General features: G+C 38.8%; 1 protein-coding gene across 1 annotated transcript in view; it reads right to left on the minus strand.

The window, feature by feature from the left end:
- Positions 1–308: 308 nt before the first annotated feature.
- Positions 309–20,388, minus strand: part of EFL1 (elongation factor like GTPase 1) — a 266,637-nt gene continuing 246,557 nt past the window's right edge. The window contains exon 20 of the mRNA XM_018576711.1: positions 309–702. Coding sequence (XP_018432213.1) covers positions 514–702 — 189 coding nt within the window. The 3' untranslated portion in view covers positions 309–513. The remainder of the gene's footprint in view (positions 703–20,388) is intronic.

Raw genomic sequence — 20,388 nt, forward strand, 5'->3', positions numbered from 1 at the left:
GTCAATAATTCCACCCAAAGAATGCTGTTAAAGACACAATGAGGTATATTGATAAAGCAGTAAATGTAACATTCACCAAACATTCACTGAAGGTGAATCAGTCTCTGCAAACAAATTACCATGCACCAGAAACATTCACCTGCAGTGAATGTTTGGTGAAAATCTAATCACATTACCCGATATATATCCCTAATATGTAATAATACACACGTTGTCTAGCCAGGCTCAGAGAATGCTTTTATAGACGCAATATTTAATAATACCGCAAAAATTGTTAGTAGTCTAACTCAAGAGAATCTGTTTTGGTCTTGCAGTCTCAGAAGCCTTCTAATACTGCCGCAAGAAGCAGCCTACACAAAGAATTCACAAGAGTTATTTAGGGAAATGGAACACCAGGAGTCAATTTTCTCATCAGTTACATTTATTAAAATCCACTTCATATGTCTCTGAAAACCTAACCGGCAGCACATTTGCCATAATGATTCTAGAAAGAAATGAAGGAGCTGAAAATAGTTATTTGTTCTTGCTCAGAGTTCTCTGCTTCTCGGCATGTTCCACAATCTTCTCTACCACATACAGGCCTTTACGTTTCCTCACAGAATTCATGTACTTCCTGGCCTGGTTTTCAGAATCTGCCTTTTCTCCAAAGTGTAAGTATTCCTCCTCTGTGGTGGGTACCCAAAATGGGTCACCAGGAATGACCTGAGAAACATAATGAGAAATGTGGAAAAAGTAATGATAAATATTATTAAATAATATTCAATTCAAACAGATACATGTGGGGTATTAAGGCTGTACTCCATTTAAAAGCATAGGAATTGCCAAGTGTGTTATAACCATCTGTGTTCCTGGGTGGTCCAGTCTGCTACTTCCAAATCAACGACTTACGGGGCCCGTCAGTCAGCTCCTGAGTCTTCTCTACAGGAGCCAACCCCAATAAAGTCTACAGGGAAATCTGAAAACTCAGGGATAAGTGGAACAAGATCACAGGTCCTAAAGGATGAGCAACTGGACTTTGAAGGTGGTATATCACAGGTTTGGGAACTCAGAATTTGCACACCATTGATCCCAGTGTACCAGTCCCCGTTTTCTTGGACTAACCAAAGTCAGAATATGGAAAACAACCTTAGAAGAACAGAAAAAGAACTACCATACCTCCCAAGATTCTTCCACAGAAAGAATACATTATAAATTGTTCCCAAATTCATAAAAAAAATCTGCCCTTGCCACAGTATCAGTCAATCTTTCACTATTTAGGATAAGCGAAAGTTACCAGAATAATTCATGAGCAAAGACACATTTTCATGCATTCACAGATACCTAAAATGTCAACATAAACAAAAGAGATGCTGCAAAGCATACAAAACCTTTTTATATGCAACTGATTGAATATCTGGTTGCTATGGGAAACTTTATTTTGTTGTAAATTATTGCACTGTCTATTTAATAAAGAATAAGAGGAAAATAAAAGTTAAAATAAGTGAACTGTAATCAGATAAATAGTGATTCACAAAATCTATCCACAGTATACCCAATAGAGGGACACACAGATTTACAGAATCACTTCTGCTACATGTGTGTACACAAAGCCCATTAAAAGACTCCCCATGCTGGCAGCACAAGGCAGCAAATGCAGGTCTATATTCCCAACATCGTTAGCTTTTATGATATTTTTTTTTCTTGCTGTCATTATTTGTGACTTTGGCAAGAAGCAGCATATATAATTGACTGGATGATCACAGCGAATCAGAGTCATTTGTTTACTCTTTAGAACACCGACTGTTACACATTAGATGGCATAGGCACACAATTCTACACGGCTCTCAGAGACGCAGGTGTATTTTCAAGCCTTCAACTAGGGAGCTATTTTGTCAGGAAACAACTACAATAAAGGACCACCATATCACACAGCGCTATACAGATAATGTCTATTCATTGACATTAGTCTATACCCTGGTGGAGCTTACAGTCACTTGATCGATTTCTTGTAAATTCCTTTTCCCACTGGATAGCTATGTTGCTCTTAGTATCTCTAACAATGACCTTTCAAGTGTGTCAGCCATGTAACAGATTGGAGAAACAGGAATCATTTCCTTTTTTCATGCTTTTCTTTTCTCCATTATCAGATCAGGTAAAGCTAAGCCCCCTGACTCCTTCGCACGGACCGCACTTTGATATTTTTAATGCAAATAACTACAAGGATGCTAATGGAAATAGAGCAATATAAATATATGCATATCTCGATTAATGAATTGCTAGAAATAGGTTATCATGATAAAAGACTGTATGAAGTAAATAGCTACCAAATATGTCTAACTTTTAAAACTGTGAGCACCCCAAAAATGGCAAACAAAATTATGAAACTCAAAGTAAGCCAAAGGTAAAAAACCCACCTAGTGTATATAATATACAGTTTATAGTTAACTGTAAATAATGGTTCTAGAATGATTCCTCTCTATCCAGAGAGCACAATACTATTTGTTACCTGATTGTTATGTATGAACATGCCTCCTAGGTGTGTGCATGTAAGTGCATGGGGGAGGAGGGTCTTTCGTACGTTTTTTAAATTTATTTCTTAAAACCCTTTTTTTTTAACTTAACTTTATTGCTATCACAATTTCACATCATAATCACCAGAGAGTAGAGAAGGTGGCTGCAATGTACTAACTGCAACCTCTGTCTTCTGGCACCAACTTAAACAGTTCCTGTGAACCAGAGGACAGCGACCCAGCCAGAGAGAATCAATTAGATTATTTTTCTCTGAGGGGAACTATAGTGACCAGAACAGATTTTTTTTAAAAGTATACATGCATATTTCATCATTTTTTGTCTCTTTAAAAATGCTAAACGTACAGGAAAATACCTGCTGATCTGCCAGAAATCCAGCTAAGGTTTTAATTTTGAATGCTTCAGCATGACAGCCAAACAACTAGCACTTTCAGAGGTAGATGGCTATAGTGGTCTGCATGCATCTTTCACGACATGTTTTCTTTAAAGGGTATGTAAACCCTAACAATTCAATTATTTTATTTGCTACCTTTTGGTCAGCTAAACATACCAGTGAAATAGTTTTGTTATATCTGTTCGATAAGTACAAAAAGGGACATTTTGATCTTGATGTAAAACTGACTTTTATCCACCGTACACTTCCCTTGTTATCTCAAGGAGTCTAATGAAAGTGAAACTAAACTCAGTAGTTAAATCATAAAAATTAATTCAAGTATCTTAACTATTAAAAAAATGTATCTTATTTGTGTATCACTCAGCTGTAGATCCTCAAATCATCTCTGAATTGGTGCTGACACTGTCCTTCCTTCTGGACAGTGTCAGCACCACTGACACTGTCCAAGGGGGCTACATTAAGGTTCCCCATGGTCCCCGTGTGTGATGTCCAAGCTTACTCCTGTGATAGACTATAATCTCGTGTTTAGTTTACTAATTTGTATTGAGATTGTAGTCCATCACGGGAGCAAGCTTGGAGCGGTGGCTACTTTACAACACACTGGGACCATGGGGAACAAAAGTAGCCACCCTCCAGAAGGAAGGACAGTGTCGGCACCAATTCAGAGATGATTTGAGGATCTACAGCCGAGTGATACACAAATAAGATACATTTTTGTTAATATATAAAGATACCTGAAAGCATTTGTAAGATTTAACTACTGAGTTTGGTGTCACTTTAACCCTCCTAGTTCTTATCTTGGACTGACTAAGTAACAATTAACATCTATGTTGTAGAGATGGAGAGTGGTAGGGATTGAGTAGTTTAGCAAAATACAACTGACAGGGCTGACTACACTCTACAAAACTGCTGTGTGATTAGACCTTAAGAGCCAAGTGCCTTTCTGGCAGATTAACAGGTATTTTCCATATTTGCAGGGTTTGAAAAGAGATAAACCCTGGGGAAATGTGCACATATTACAGAGATGTACTGCATATGTTTATATTTTGTTTTGCCCCGATATGCACATTAAACAAGGCACCTTACTTCGAACTGAGTGAAAACGATACAAACAATGAAGGCAATCACGATTTATGTGCGTTTCTTGAGTTGGTGGCCAAATGCAAATACCCTTTGAGTCTATTTTATTAAACAATGCTTAGTTCAAGTAACTAAGGTTCACATAATGTTTATGGTCTATTTATGCTATGTACACTCAATTTGTAACAGTGTTTCTTGCAAAGAATATAGAAATTATGATGTGATTATTCAGCCATTTTAACACAAGACTTCGTTGCACTCCAACTACAACACATAATGAGCAGCATGTTTTCAGATTCATGAATAATACAGGAAAAAGGTGTTATTATCACATTGAATGGAAACTCATACAATGTAATGTGTCCAGATTAAAAGGTTCTACAATTCCACAGTATGCGTTTTGCGGTTATACTGAACACACGCTACACATACATTATGTAATTATGCAGCCAGGCTCTTTGGCTACATGAAGCACGACTGATGTACTTGAGAGCATGAGAGCAGTGAAGTATAGGCTCCTATGTGAGCCCTAGCCATTATGTATATACCTCCCAGTACAAAAATCCACAGCATAATCTTACAGGTTAATCCTATTTGCGCATTCATGAACACATTCTCTCTGTAAAGAAAAAAAAAAAAAAAAGCACAAATGGCAAATTACCAAAAAAGAAAAGCTAAATGAGCAATCAATGCTGCTCTCTTTTTGAAAGTAGGATTGATTGATGAGAAAAGCTTTTCGGTCTTATCTGTGTGTTCAAACATAGGGCTGTGATATAAAGCATAAAATGACAAATTACCCAGAGCTAAATTAGGAAGTTGGCAAGGAGCCCCTAAGTCTCTAGTGGACAGACAGGTACCATTAAATGCAGGACAGATGGAGTGAATCTTAGCAGTAAGTAAACATCTATCCAAATCTTTTTCTGCTGAGTGAAAACACCAGGCTCTTCCAATGGGAAATCTGTCACATTGCATCTGCTGCTGATACATGATACAGCACAAGCATAGGTAAAGCAGCAGCCCATGTCTACTACTGCAAACATTCCCCAGACACCGCCACAATCTTTAACCATTTGTAATCACAGGCTTGTCTGTCTGTGTGCAGAGGCACTGGCCACGACCACAATGATCCTTTGTCTGGTTGAAGTGTGTAACAGAAAGGATACTGATTATAATAACCAAGGGAGTACTGGGTGGTCTATATAAAAAATACAAAAATTAAAAAAGTACCCGTACAGGTCCAAGTGCAACAGCAAGATTACAAAGACAACAAGCACACTACAAAGAAAAAAAAACACTGCACGCACGCATCTGAAAAATGCTTGAGTGTACAAGTGACATGAATATCCATGAGATATCTCAGATTATATATGCAGACAAATTATGCCATCATTATATAGGATTTATGTCTAGAGACCAGTATGTCACTCTTGTGAAATTTAACATATTTAGAGGGAAAAAATTAAATGGACTTTAACAAACCATTTTTGTTAATGGTCATTAAGCAGCAAATCACAATTTTGGAAGCACAGAAATTACAGTGATTGTGGTCAAATTCCAGATTGGTTGCTCCTCTCTTGCACAGTGCTCAGTAAGCAGATACATGTGAACCATTATAGAGTACATAAAGCCTAAATGTATTATTTAAAGTTTATTACAGAGTGGTAAGGGGCCAGAGCCCCTAGCAAAACTTTTTTTTGTTTTGCTGTATATACTGGGAAGATTCATCCTCCCTATATGTCCAGATGGCCGATGTCTCCGAGACCATAAAAAAGAGAAAACCAAAACTCTGAGTTGTCACTGGAACAGGAATAGGGTGGGGAATCCTCCAAAAAGGTCACTTTTTCTGGGGAGAGCTAAGAGGGCATTTTCCTACTTTGGAAAGATTTCCTATCCCTTCCTGTGCCCAGAGGACAGGAAGAAGGGAAATCCCCACAGATCGCTTAATCCCCTCCCTACTCTATCCAAAATGGAAAAAAAAAATGTTTTTGCTTTAAATATACTCTACTTCAAAGGTGAACTCCAAACAGGTGTTAGAAATTAAGAGCGTTATAATATATTTGAATGGATATCAGTTTCTTTAGTTTCTTTTTTCCCCAGTACAGTAGAACTCAGAATTCGAGATGGAGGGCTAGGACCAGTTACTAATTAAATGCAATGTATTACACATGTGCGTACTACATGTGCGAGTGAGCAGAGGGATGATTTAATCGCTCTGTTGCTGACTTTCAGTGTCCAATTACATTCAGGGAACCTAGCTGTACTTATTTACTTCAGTCAAAAGTCAGGTCAGCAATTTGGCTACAAATCATTTGATAGGTAAAACTGATCCCTTACATTTGTTTACTTGTTCATTTTGATGCTTGTCAGGAGTTCAGCTGTAAACTATACCCCTTATGACAAAAACATGTGGGCTGCCCTTGCCAGCCTTTTTTTTTAATATGATAGCCAGTTGCATCTGGCCTCCAACCCTCCACCATGGACAAGCTTGCAGCAAATGAAAGTCAGAAAAGAATAAACTGATTTACATGAGGTTAAGGCATCAGCAAGCCAGCCAGAAAGAAAGCTTTATTTTCAGAAAGACCTCGGTGACATGGTCCATCAGTTCAGGATTTTTATTTTAAAGAAAACTTGGCCCTTTTCACAAGTGTGCAAAAATTATCACACTGTAATAACTGCACATCCCCGCAATCTGGTTATCTTGTGATTAGTTGGGCTAGTCTGTGAAGAAGCTGCTTCAGAATTAAAACTTGCATATTATGAGAAATAATGTACTTCTGCCCGGCGCCGTTAAGTCGATGTTGACTCATGACAAGCCTTAAGAAAACTGCTTTATTGCAACCATCTATTGTGTTTTCTTGGCAAGATAAGAATATTAAAGTAGATAGCCAGGCTTTACAAAAAAACAATATGCAGTATTTTTTGGTAGTCTCAAAACACCTTCATTATTTTTATATTATTTCCAGGTTCTCTGGTTATTAATATCAAAGATGATATGATACACAATGGTAAGCTGTGTTGGGACAATCCTAAAGCATAATACTTGTTAGGCAGTTCATTTTCTCGTTTACTTGTCTAACTTAAAACTAAAGTGAAGCATATGCATCAAAATACCTTCCCTTCACTCCCCCCCCCCCAAATAATTTTGTTTTTCAAAAAATACTTGTATTGATGTATGGTATCACTGGGTCTGTGTGCTGTCCTTTGATGGGAGGGCCGGCAGGCTCCAGTAAACATCACAGCTTTCTACCTCAGATCTTTTTTAAAAGAATTGTACACATCCCAAGGATCCCTTTAGATGTGCCAGCTTCTCCTTGCTGGTCACCCAGTGATACAGACTTTAGCTTGCTGATTGGTTAACTGGTTGCAAACACAGACACATCTAAAAGGAAATCCGGGTATGTGTTCTTTCACATACAGCTTGGGAATAACTTGATAGCAGAGAAAGCTAATTGCTGTGAGAGGGGGACTAAGTATGGCTGAGGGGGAGAAGTTATTGATTTATTATGGCGATAAGTTTAGACATGAAATGAAGGTGGGGTCAAGATAGCTGCTTTAAAAGTTTATATTGTGGAGATGGAAGTTTACAGCGAATTGAGAGTAATCAATTTCAGCCTGACTTGCTACAAGTGTGGGAAATAAAGGTAAGGCTGGAGGCCAGCTTGAATATTAAGCACCGCACTGAAAGTGTGAACTATAACTTGCTATAGGGAAGTGCATGCAGGGTCCTCTCAATCTCAGCAGGCCAGCTAGGTGTTCTGCCCTAATGCCTGTCCATTCCCCCTCTAGCGGAAAAATGCAATGCTATCACAAAGACATCAGCTTCAAACAGAACAGGGTAAAATCTGAATCTCTGTGTGCAGTCAGAGCTAAAGCAGAAGAAATACTGTAAAAAGACAATTCTATTAAGTTTTGCAAACATTGTTTTAAAGTTAATGGCTAAACCCGCTGTCAAGTATCACTGCCCTCTGTGTCCCCATTGAGATTCTCCCCTCTATTTATGCCCAACAATGCCACCAAGAAATCCAAAATGTTAGCATTGCCCCCAGACCAAAAGGTGAGGGGAAATGTTTCAATGCAAACAACAGTCTAAGAAGGGAAATGTCCTCTATAATCATGGTGCATCCCTGAGATAGGAAGTGAAAGGCAATTTCGCCAATGGTATACAGGCAGCAAAGAAACCCCCAAAAAACAGTGATTTTGGCCTCTACCTTTTCTATCCAAAAAAACATTTTTTGGCTATAGATACACTGTAAGCAGAGTTATGGTTGAACCCTTGCATTGCTAGAAGAACTCAGACTTTTGGCACCTTTTCTGGTAGCCCAATTCACAAAGCTAACACACTGTTATTTTCTGCCAATGAGATTTGAACATTACAGTCACATGGCTAAATCAGAGATCCTTAAGCTTGCTCAAGCTTGTGAATTGAACCTTGTTTCTGAGTTGAACCTCCTTTATGTACCCGTCCCACCCAACCAATCATCGCTTAAACTGCAAATCACCCAAAAAAGACAGCCAGCATGCGCATTGGCTACTTGATCATAAGGTCATGAATGGGACAGTAGAATATAAAAGTCTTGGGGTAATAGTTAATTCATGGGCATTATACTGTATACTTTATATCACAAGCAGTGAAATGCTTAATAGCAGCATCTGATAATGTTCCTTTATTTTAAATAACGATTTACGTTGAATACACCTCTCACATAATAGTGTGTCAGTAGTAATTGGCATTTACAGCTCTTGCACCTATGGTGCAAAATTCTTCTGTAAAGCTATGAGAATTTAGTGTGGCTTCTCCTGATGCAGGGCAGTTCAGTTTGTGCTATAGGATTAGATCTTAGGATGGGAATTTAAATGTTAAGTGTTTGCGGAAAGGTAGGATGGGGCAGAGGGGGTAAAGTATTAAGATGCAGGGAGTTAAATTGCTTACTTTAGAGCTACGTTTAAAGTGGAGCTATACTCACCTCAGCGACATCCGTGAGCTCCCAACAACTGAAATCCTCCCCCAAGCCAGCACGGACCCCTCATTGGCTTCTTTAGGTTTGAGATTTTCAGCTGTTTTGATTGGCTAGCCTGGGTTGATGTAACTCCTGTGCATGCACACGGGAGTTAAAAATTCAAGACAACCTGCAGGTGCTGGGACTACAGAGCTGTGGATCCATAGCTCAGTGCACAGTGTAAAGAAAGAATCAGTGAAGAGAAGCTAAGAAAATTGTATGTCTCTCCTGCAATAATATATTAAAAAAGAATCTTTCTGCTCGCGAATTTTAAATTCTTAAAAACTAAAGTTAAAAATTAAGGGTCAGGTTCAGTGTTAGGGGTTCACTGTTAAGGCATAGATTTAGGGTTAAATGTAGGTGAAAGGTGACATGTTATGGATTTAGGAAGGGGAAAGTTAGGGGGTGTTTTAGTGTTAGGGACACTTTAAAACATAAGTGAGCTACAAGATTTAACTGCATGAAGAAGTGCTGAGTACTAATGTTACAATAAAACAGCTATATAAAACCTAATAATGCATTTTTTAATATAAGATACACAGGCTATATAGCACTAGTTATGCACATTCCAACAGAAGGTATGATGTGCATGGAGGGTCTTTGTTCCTTTGTGAAACGTCACAGCTAATCAGGCAACACCCATGCATGCCTGTTCCCCATCAATCCCTGAAACCCTTGAGATTGATTGATTTATTTATTTTTAAGGATAGCACAGCTTCCCTCAGTAGCTGCATGTCTCTCGATGAAAGCACATTTCATTTTATAATTGCATAATTATTGGGGCTGTTACTTTTTCCAGCAATTAAAGGTTTCTTTACAAAAGCATTCTGCATTCGCCGATAACGTAGTGGGGCATGAAAAAGAACAGTGTATTTCCAGTGCTCGTTTAGGGGGATTTCTGGTGCGTAGGTACCTTTGGAGACACATGCATGGAATTAGTACATTTCAATGCTTGCCTTTTATCAGCTGTACCACAAAGAACAAGGCATCTCTTTTGGAAATAATTATTTGACAACAGTTTTTTTTGGTAGAGCACAATTCTTTCATGTTGCCTAAACATTTTATTTATTTTGTGCTATAATCCATCTGGTATTAAGGTATTAAAAGGCAGAGTATACATATGAATCTTCACAGTGCTTTGTCTGGCAGATAAAAGTGGGCTAAATACCCAATGCCACATGTTATCTGGACTCACTGATTACACTGACACATGAAAAGACTTGATTTTCCTCTAATCTGAAATAAAGAAGAATTTTACTGTACATTCGCCTTTATTGCCTCTTCTGCAAGCTGCAAATATAAAGGTGCCCATACACTGCTCGATTCTCGTACGAGAATCGGGCGAAATCCCGCGATCGTACGAGAATCGAGCAGTGTGAACTAAGACGTGCGACCGTTTTTACTGTACGGTCGCACGTCTTTTGTCGAGCCAACATGCTTGAAAATTAAGACTCAGCTGCAGACTGCTGAAACAGAATGGTAACACAACTGACTCACACAAAGAGGAAAACAAAGGCAAGTGTAAGTGCATGGTCACATACACGTGGCTCAGCTGTAGATATAGCTGAGAGCAAATATGATGTAAAGATTAGTTCATTAATTTCTGTGCAGTTGACATTTAAAAGATGGGGCCAAGCAAGATAATAAGTGCACAGCAGTTTGTATGTGTGTGCAATATAATCAATACATAATATATACGAGAGATCTCTCTCTCTCTATATATATATATATATCTATATCTATACACAGATCTCTATATATATAGATATCTATATATATGTAATGGGGGGAATTTATCAAAACTCAAGCAGATTTGCACTGCAACCAATCAGCTTCTCTGTCTCATTTTCAATCTTACCTGAGCAAACTAACGAGAGATGCTGGTTGGTTGCCATGGGCAACTGCTCCAGATTGTGTCTGCTCCAGTTTTGATAAATCCCCCCCACCCCAATGTATATAGAGTGAAGGATCCAACATAAAACAAAGATTTTAAGGCCCACTTGCCCGAAGAGAATTTTAAGTATCCAGCCCCTATATATTTGTTTACAAAGCATCATAACAAAAGACTTATCTCTGCAAGCGTTATTGAGCACGAGACAGAAATATTTTTTTTTTTTTAGCCTCTTGGCTACATGTCACCCAGCTCTTTGCCGCTCAGCTAGACAAAGCTGTTCAAGTCCTAGCCTTTCTGTTGGACTAGTTCTCTAAGGTTAGACTTTCAATCTGTATGAACGCAGACTAAAGCTGGCCATACACTTCAAATTTCAGCCAATTCCTGCTGAATGAGCTCCAAATTTCAACACATGCCCTGTTAACTAAACCAGAAGATGGTTTGATATGGCCTCCTCTCGTTCAAGGCAGAGACAGACCTGGACACACACTCCCAGCATGTCCTCAAATGGTGGCACAGAAGTAATGGCTTGCATAGGAAGTTTGACTGGGTAAAGCGTCTTCCATTTGTGGACCAACCCCACCTGTCCTTTAGACTCCTTCATTGTGCTGCTGTTCTTAGTTTTTAGGAATCTCTCCTCTGAAAAACAGCATCATTTACCACATCTGGCAACCAGTGCTCCTGTCAAAATATTATATATTAAATGCTTCTATTATTGATCTTAGTCTGTCCCAGCATCTTCATTAATGGAAGACAAAAATAGAAATACCTTTGTATCAAAACATACAAAATTAACAATGGAAATAACTTATGATACTGGAGGCCCTTTGTGTTGAAACATACACAGACTCCAGCTTTCCACAGTCCCCAAGTAAACTTTAGTAATACTTAGAACAAGGAAATAAAGAGACATATAACCCAGCAGTCCGGCCATAACTGCAGGGATGCTACAGGTATGTATGGACACCTCCAGGGGCTTGTACGTCACACCTGCAGCAGCTTATTGATATATGGATATAATTTCTAAAGGCTAATAATTTCACTCTCCTGGAATTTTTGGATAGTATTTTTGTTTGTAACTGTTCCAAGTTGGAATGTACATCTGTTATATCAAGTAAACACATCAGGATACAATAGTTACCTGATAATATGCCAACAGCAATCCCTACTGCATTTAATATGCTGTGAATAGAAATGAACCTCTAGTCTAAGAAAAATAAAAATGCTGCTTCTGTCTCATTCCTTAAACTTACCTTGAGATGTTGCCTACAACTGTCCCATATAAATGTTTTGATGGGTTGGATATTTCCACTTTTGTACCCACCATCATGCTGCGGCAAAAATGGGAGTAGGGTTTCAAGGAAAAGGGGTGGGGCTTTCAGGTGTCACAGCATCAGCACATTATTAATAGGGGTTGGCTTACTGTTCCAAAAAAAAGGCAGTTTTCATTAGAACATCATTTGATTGCAGTAATGGAGCAGTGCAGACACACACTATTGGGTGCATTTATAAAACACTGGAAAATTCTATGCTCCTTGGCTAGTGGCCATAATGGGGTGAAAATGTAAAAGTCAGATGTTTTGCAGAGCTAACAGCTCTGTAAATGTTTTATAAATACACCACTTAGTGTGTTAAAGTGTGTTCATCATAGTTTCATAAATTGACTCCATACCCACAAGAGAAATCTGAATAACAAACTAGCCAGATCTGCATTACTATCTATTGATAAAATTAAAATTTTACCTAACCAAAAAAAGTATGTCAGTTTCTGTCTACATAAGTAAATACCGAGAAATTGTGCCCAGTACTGTATAACATGTGCCCATATGTTTTCCTGAGCATTCATAGAAAAATAAAGCTTACTTAGAAGCGTGGTATATTTTTCCCATTTAAAAGAGCTCAGGTTTCCGTTATAGCAGTGAATAGCCGTGCCAATGAGGTCTTCACACTTTCATAGTTAATCATTTCCACATGGAAATTCCTAGCAATTGAAATGCAAACTTGTGTAATGCTTACGCCTTCAAATCTTTTAAGAATATAAGGCCGTTTCTTGCTACTCCCTGGATTTCTCAAAGCCAGAAGGTCGGAGAACTGTGGATTGGTGAAGTGTGAGGTGAAGCCTGCTGTCACACACCAGCTCTGAGTGTTAGAGACCTGGACTGGAACAGGGTACAAGCTATCAGTCAGAAGGAAATCCCTGGTGTCATCTAACCTATGCAGTAATAACACCTATTTAAGTGAGTGAATAGAAAAAAAAGAATTAAAAGAAAATGCAAAAATATGCCCTGGAATGTCTAAATTTTTCCAAACTTCTTCTTAATTTGCCAGTTGGATTGTAAACCATTTTGTAAATGTTGATGTTAGTTGATTTAGCTCCTTTCAGCCACAACCTTGACACAGGTTTCACATTAAATCAACCTTTTTGAGCTTCAACCTTTGTAACCTATGCAGTAATTTAAAAGTGGACAATGACAGTTTACGGATAATACAAAAAAACATTATAATTGGTTACATGAGAATTGAGCAGACCAAACAAGGTTGTTTACTAACATCTGATCTGGACCCACTCGAAATTTATCGGAAGGCTCTATGACTTCTGTGTGGGAGTTTGGCTTTTGTCATACAAAGGCACAACGGTAACAGTCTCTACATGGCTCATTAATAACAGTGCAAAGCAGAAATATGTAGCAACCAGAAGAGCAGTGGAGCATCAAAAGTAGATTTTACATTTTTAGCTCTGATTTACTGGACAACAGTAGTGTGTATTTTGTACAGCATATGATAGCAAGGAAAGGACTAAGCTCAACATAAACAGCAGTGCCGGTCAACAGCTCCTGGATATTTCTGTTAAAATAATCACTGAGAAATTCTCACACATCATGTTCCTCAAAAAAACAAATCTAAATCATAAAAGAAACATTATTTAGTCTGTGTCCATTATATTCAAAAGGAGTTTTGTATTTGTAATATAAAAAAATGGGGATGCACCGATACCGTTTTCTCGGTATCGAGTACTGATATTTTTTTTTCGGTACCAAAAGTCCCAGCGTGTAATGACTCCCTCTGCCTGGCTTGCTGATTAGCCGGGGAGCCGGGCAGCGCTTAATGACTTGCCACCTGGCTTCCTGATTAGCTGGGAAGCCGTCTCTATTCTCCCTCGTCACCAGGTGATTGGCTTTCTGGCCAATCAGGAAGCCGGGGGGGAGGGGGGGATAATGACATTGTTGCCTGTTTTCCTGATTGGATAGCTTCCTAACCAATCAGGAAGCTAGGCGGTGAGTCATTGCACGCCGCCCAGCTGTCTGTTTGGCCGGGAAGCTGGCTCCATGCTCCTTTGTCACCAAGTGACGAGGGAGCATGGAGCCAGCTTCCCGCCCAATCAGGAAGCTGGGGGCGTGTAATGACTCACTGCCTGGCTTCCTGATACCAGAAGCTCTACACAGCTCTAAACAAGTGTCAATCACTAGGCTTACTCCCTGTTATTCTTGCTACCAATAATGCCGCACTGCGAGTAGGGTTGCCACCTAGCCAGTATTTTGCCGACATGAATGGTAAAATAGCTTGTTCCCAACATCACTAATAGGAAAAGGTTTAAAAGGCCTGTTTTGTTTCACTGAAAATGTGGCAACCTTAACCAGGACAACTATAAACTCAATATCCATTCCAAAGGTAAAGGTTCTATGTAACATGGGATTAAGGTGATATTCTCTGCAGGTAAATCTTGCTGGTTCACGGTTTTAATTACAGTGATTGATTCACATGCAGTGAATGTTTGGTGCATATTACAGCCAATGCAATACAAATATGCGCCTATGTATTCAGCTAGTCTCATCCCCTTGGTTTTGCTAACAACAATGCTATAATGCTTAAATGGTTACATGTTACAAGAGCATAAAAGGTAAGCGCTAACACTAAAAGACCCAAAGCCTATGAGCCACAGTAGCTGCTGTATTGCTATAATTTTTACTTTGCTGCTATGGATGCTGTAAAGCAACATTAGCACAATTTTTTATAGGAGATTTAAGCCCTGCACAGCTGATGCCCATTACCTAAATCCACATGCCAAAAAGACAAAGACAAAATGCTGCCAAGCCTTCAAAGATCTAAGATCTAAAAAAAAACATGTATATAAAGAATTGAAGATTTAAAAGAGTTTATTCTCAGTAAATGTAAGAAAAGTCTTTGTCTAGATGACTAGCTTGACCAAACACACCCAGTTTAATCCTGATCCTTGATTATATTACAATATATTGTGTGAGGTTGGCACATGTCTGTGTCTGTTATATATCAATTTCAAAGCCCTGGTTTTCAGTGATCGCACAGAAGAAAATCACGGATGACTTTCTATTGTAATTGAGTTGATAAATTAAATGAATTTCAGCCGTACTGCATTTGTCAACACTATTACACAGCCAAGAGTTGCTTAGCCTTATGACTGCTCAGGGACAAAGCCTAAATGATGTGCTTTACAATTTCACTGAATATTTTTTTTGTGAGACTGATATAATGCAGGCAGGAGTTGTTTTTTTTTCTTTTTTCAAAGATATGAAACAGTTTCCTGGTCTGCTACAAATAAAAGTTCTTTCTTTGGAACACAGAAAATATATAAGAATATAAGAAGACAAATGCATTTTGAGATGCAGACTGGCAAACACAATATGAACCATTTTATTAAGGAAATACATTAGTCTTTGAAATGTCAAGTGTCACAGAGGACAAGTTTAATGACTTGCTTGAAATGACAGATGAGATCCATTTTAATATATAAAAAACAAACAGAGAGAATAGTGCTAACCTCTAGAGCCATAAATTTATCCTGACTTCTAGGATGGACTGAAGCATAAAAGATTATTGCAATATGATTTAGAATTATTAGAACTGTGCTGGATATAAAATATGACCTGTTTGTTAGAAAATAATAATACAATGTCCAGCTGTACCTTAGAGTCCTGAACTTGCTTACACTTCATTGCTCGTATTTTCTGTCTAAAGTTTACTTTAAACTGGCAATTCCACAAACAGCTAACATCCATGCCCAATAGCACTTAGGCTGCTTGCAGTTAAGCTGCTTTATATAGACTCATTTTTTTTAAAGTCCTCAGCCATCATTGCTGATCAGTGATTTAATTTAAAAGACAACTCCACTGTGTACAGATGCCAGTTGTTGGTAAAGGTAAATTAAATGTCTACTCTGCAGGTCAAAGATGTACCACTAACACCTTCAGGACCTATCAAGCTTAGGTTGCTTCAACATGGGTTTTGTGATTTTCAAGAAGACATTTATAGGTATCACATAGTATAGACAGCGTGAACCACAGTCCCCATAGCCCATTCTGAGCTTGGTATCAAAAACAATAAAGTTTGTCAGCAAACTCTGACACCAGGGAAAAAGAAAGGTCTAGACAAGAAGGGATATTAATTTTACATTTGAGAATCACAAAAACAGAGCAACATGCCGGATTTTATTGTTACCCAAGAATACTCAAGAGAGTTAATCCATTTGATTACAAATATTGCATTAAAAACATAGTTTCCACCTCTGTAATATGTGTGCACAATATCTCTTATGTAGTCTCTCTTGATACGTCTGTCATGTAAAGTAATGGATATAATGCTGAATCTGATATTGATCCTTATATAGCTGATCCAGTGTTTAATCGACATCAGCCTTCAGAGACCCTGTAAGAGACATTGTGAACATACACTATATTACCAAAAGTATTGGGACACACCTCCATCATTGGATTCAGGTGTTCCGTGAAATTTCCTTGCTACTAAATATTCCACGGCCATCTGTTAGTGGTATTATAACAAAGTGGGAGCAACAGGGAACAACAGCAACTTAGCGGTAGGCCACATAAAAATAACAGAGCGGGGTCAGCGCATAGTGCGCAGAGGTCCCCAACTTTTTGCAGAGTCAATAGCTACAGACCTCCAAACTTCATGTGGCCTTCAGATTGGCACAACAGCAGTGCGTAGAGAGCTTCATGGAATGGGTTTCCATGGCCGAGCAGCTGCATCCAAGCCTTACATCACCAAGTGCAATGCAAATCGTCGGATGCAGTGGTGTAAAGCACACCACCACTGGGCTCTAGAGAAGTGGAGACTTGTTCTCTGGAGTGACGAATCACGCTTCTCTGTCTGGCAATCCGATGGATGTGTCTGGGTTTGGCAGTTGCCAGGAGAACGGTACTTCCCTGACTGCATTGTGCCAAGTGTAAAATTTGGTGGAAGGGGGATTATGGTGTGGGGTTGTTTTTCAGGGGTTGGGCTTGGCCCCTTAGTTCCAGTGAAGGGAACTCTTAAGGCATCCCTTCCTTCCACTTCGCACCAGTGCACAAAGCAAGGTCCATAAAGACATGGATTAGAGAGTTTGGCGTGGAGGAACTTTACTGGCCTGCACAGAGTACTGACCTCAACCCGATAGAACATTTCTGCGATGAATTAGAGCGGAAACTGCAAGCCTGGCCTTCTCGTCCAACATCAGTACCTGACCTCACAAATGCGCTTCTGGAAGAATGGTCAAACATTCCCATAGACACACTCCTAAACCTTGTGGACGCCTTCCCAGAAGAGTTGAAGCTGTTATAGCTGCAAAGGGTGATCCAACTCAATATTGAACCCTACGGACTAAGACTGGGATACCATTAAAGTTCGTGTGCGTGTAAAGGCAGGCGTCCCAATACTTTTGGTAATATAGTGTATATTACAGCGATGGAAATTATGTTTTAATTGAATATTTTATTATGTAATAAAATTGATTATATTAAACTCTATTGAGTATTGTCGTGGTACCATTAAAATCTGGCATGTTGCTCTATTTATGTATGTAAATTTGGATGGGGTACCTAGACCCACCATAAAAATTCTGTAGCTACATTTAGGAATCAACAGAAGTGGTACATGTAGATGCATTTTTTATAAACTACACTTATCTCATCCTTCTTTTCATTTTTAAATGTTTACTACAAAGTTTGGTATAAAAGGATCACTGCCTTTCCACTGAAACCTACCTCAGTACTGTAGCTTTTTACTATTTCAACTGTGCCCTTAGAGTCAGCGATGGAACTCCATCACTGCAGCCTGTAGCACAGAACCTTTAGCGGTCAAAGCAACATGCCTCGCTAGAACAACCTCTTTAATACACAACCTTTTCTGGTTTTACTGATCCTAAACTGGCTCAGAATATTGTAAAAAAGCTTATATGAAATGCATTTTAGAATGTAAGCCCTCAAGGGTAGGGCCCTCCTTACCATCTTGTCTTGAATTGTATTGTGATTGTAATGTCTTCCTTATATTGTAAGGCGCTGCACAAACTGTTGGCGCTATATAAATCCTGTATAATAATAATTTCTGCCGACAATGGGAAAAAATGCGTGCCCAATTACTGTGCTAGGAAAAGCTACCTCTTAGTCTGTGCTGCATATACAAGAATGACTAATGTGAGTCTGACTAGTGGTAAATCTGGTCCAGCTGAAAATGGAAGTTCAATATACCTTCATAACCGTCCTCTGCCAGATACCAATCAAAAGGTGAGCATATACAGGACCTACCATCCCCGAAAATGTACAAAACCCTGTCAGAAAGTGAGATAATGGTGATTACCATTATTTAAAAACCACACTCACTTTACCCATGCCATTATTACACATCTCCTGGAAATAAACTCAACTTCAGCCTTCAGTTCTAAACTGCACATGGATAACAGTAAAAGCCATACATCACCCAGGCCAGTGCTCTTGTCATTAGGCGGTTTCAGATGGATGATACAAGAACCCTACCATGGAATCCACATATATACTGATAAAGGTCTGATGTATCTAGTCTAGATTAAACATTTACATCAAATGTATTACTTTATGATTATCTCCAGGGTTCTATATCATTGTATTATGCATTCAACAGCATATTTAAAAAAAAAAAAATACATTACAACAAGCCCTTTAACTTTAAGGTCAATAAATGACAGGCAGCTGGAAAAGAAAAAAAATGTAGCAAGAAATCAGTACTGAGAAGAGTATCAGGACACATGCTTCATCTTATATGCTGGTTATGTTTTTCCTTACATTCCATTCCTTCCAAATCTATCAAAGCTCCCAATGGGCTCTAATGTGTCTTAAAATCTCAATGTTATTTTCACTCCTGAAATCCTATGCAGCCCCAGACAGACACCTAACATCTGGCATGGGAGCAGGGCGTGCCTGCTAGGCAGGATCAGTTGTTATCTAAATGAGAACAAAACAAAATGAAACACACTTCCCCAAGATTAGTTATAAAACCGTGAATCATTTTAAGAGCAAATTATTAGATGTAATGCTATATCCAGGCCGTTACATCAGTAACCAAGGTTCCTGGCTATGATCTACCAAAGAAAATATATCTAAAAGAGTTAGGAGGTATATTCTACAATCTGATTAATGGAGTATAGTAACATACTGCTGTCACAAGCCATGGCTCTGATGTCTGTGCTCATTTTTTCTGTGTATGGCTTCTGCGGGTTACACAAATAGAGCGCTTGTTGTAAATGCATACCACTATGCAATCAGCCTTACCCATGCAATGAAACAATAAAATAAAGTAGAATGTGAAATGTTGCCAGGTTAAGAATTTCCTGCTATTATTTTCTCTCCTACATTACCAAATGAAATGTTGAATCTAATTGGCAGCCATGCCCAATGCGTGTTACCTCTGCCTGTGAAGTAACAAGTGCATCTGACTAATGGAGGCAGTCGTTTTTTCCCCCCTCTACTAGGTCAGGTATGGATACTTACCTTTCCTGCATGCAGTGTGTTACATTTTTGCCCTTGTGAAGAGCTATGGGTACAACTGGCATTCAACTGTTTCAGCCGTGTCAGATACCTAGTCCCGCTGCTGGGTACTGTGGTTCTGCCTAAGGCTATGTCACTGCAGAAGGAGGAAGCATTGTGGCTGGTGGGATAGAGTTGCATTTCCTATTTAATAGTGCCTTATAAATCTTTTAGCTATAGGAGCCCCTAAACTCCTACACAAATATCCACTTTCTGCAAGTCAGTTTTTACATTGGGCTACATTTATATCAAACTCTCAATATCACACTGTTAAGACCTGGCAGCAGGCAACTCAGACACCAAGCACTGCATTATAGGAGACAAAGTGGAATGCACCGATGGGGACCCTTTCTGGAAATACGGGGTTTCCCACAATCCATCAGTGGCACATTGGGAATGGGATGTAGTGTACATATAGCAGTTAGTTAGAGGTTTACAGAGGGACATTAGCTTACTTGGGTTGTCTGCGGTTTCTGTGGTTAGCAAAGCAACCATGCTGTGGCAGGGACCTCAGTTCTATCATGGAATCTGTATCTTACCCATAGGTTTGTGATTTTTTTTTCACTGAGGGTTCACTGGAGCAAGCACTGATGTAGCTGGCTCTTTGTATGCAGTTCATAATTAAATAAAATTCAATAACCTTTTTCGGAGACCTATTTTTTTGTACTAAAATTATATATATATATCTATATCTATATCTATATATATATC

This window comes from Nanorana parkeri, unplaced genomic scaffold (genome assembly GCF_000935625.1).
Source record: "Nanorana parkeri isolate BGI_ZX_2015 unplaced genomic scaffold, ASM93562v1 scaffold74, whole genome shotgun sequence".
In the NCBI taxonomy this organism is placed as follows: Eukaryota; Metazoa; Chordata; class Amphibia; order Anura; family Dicroglossidae; genus Nanorana; species Nanorana parkeri.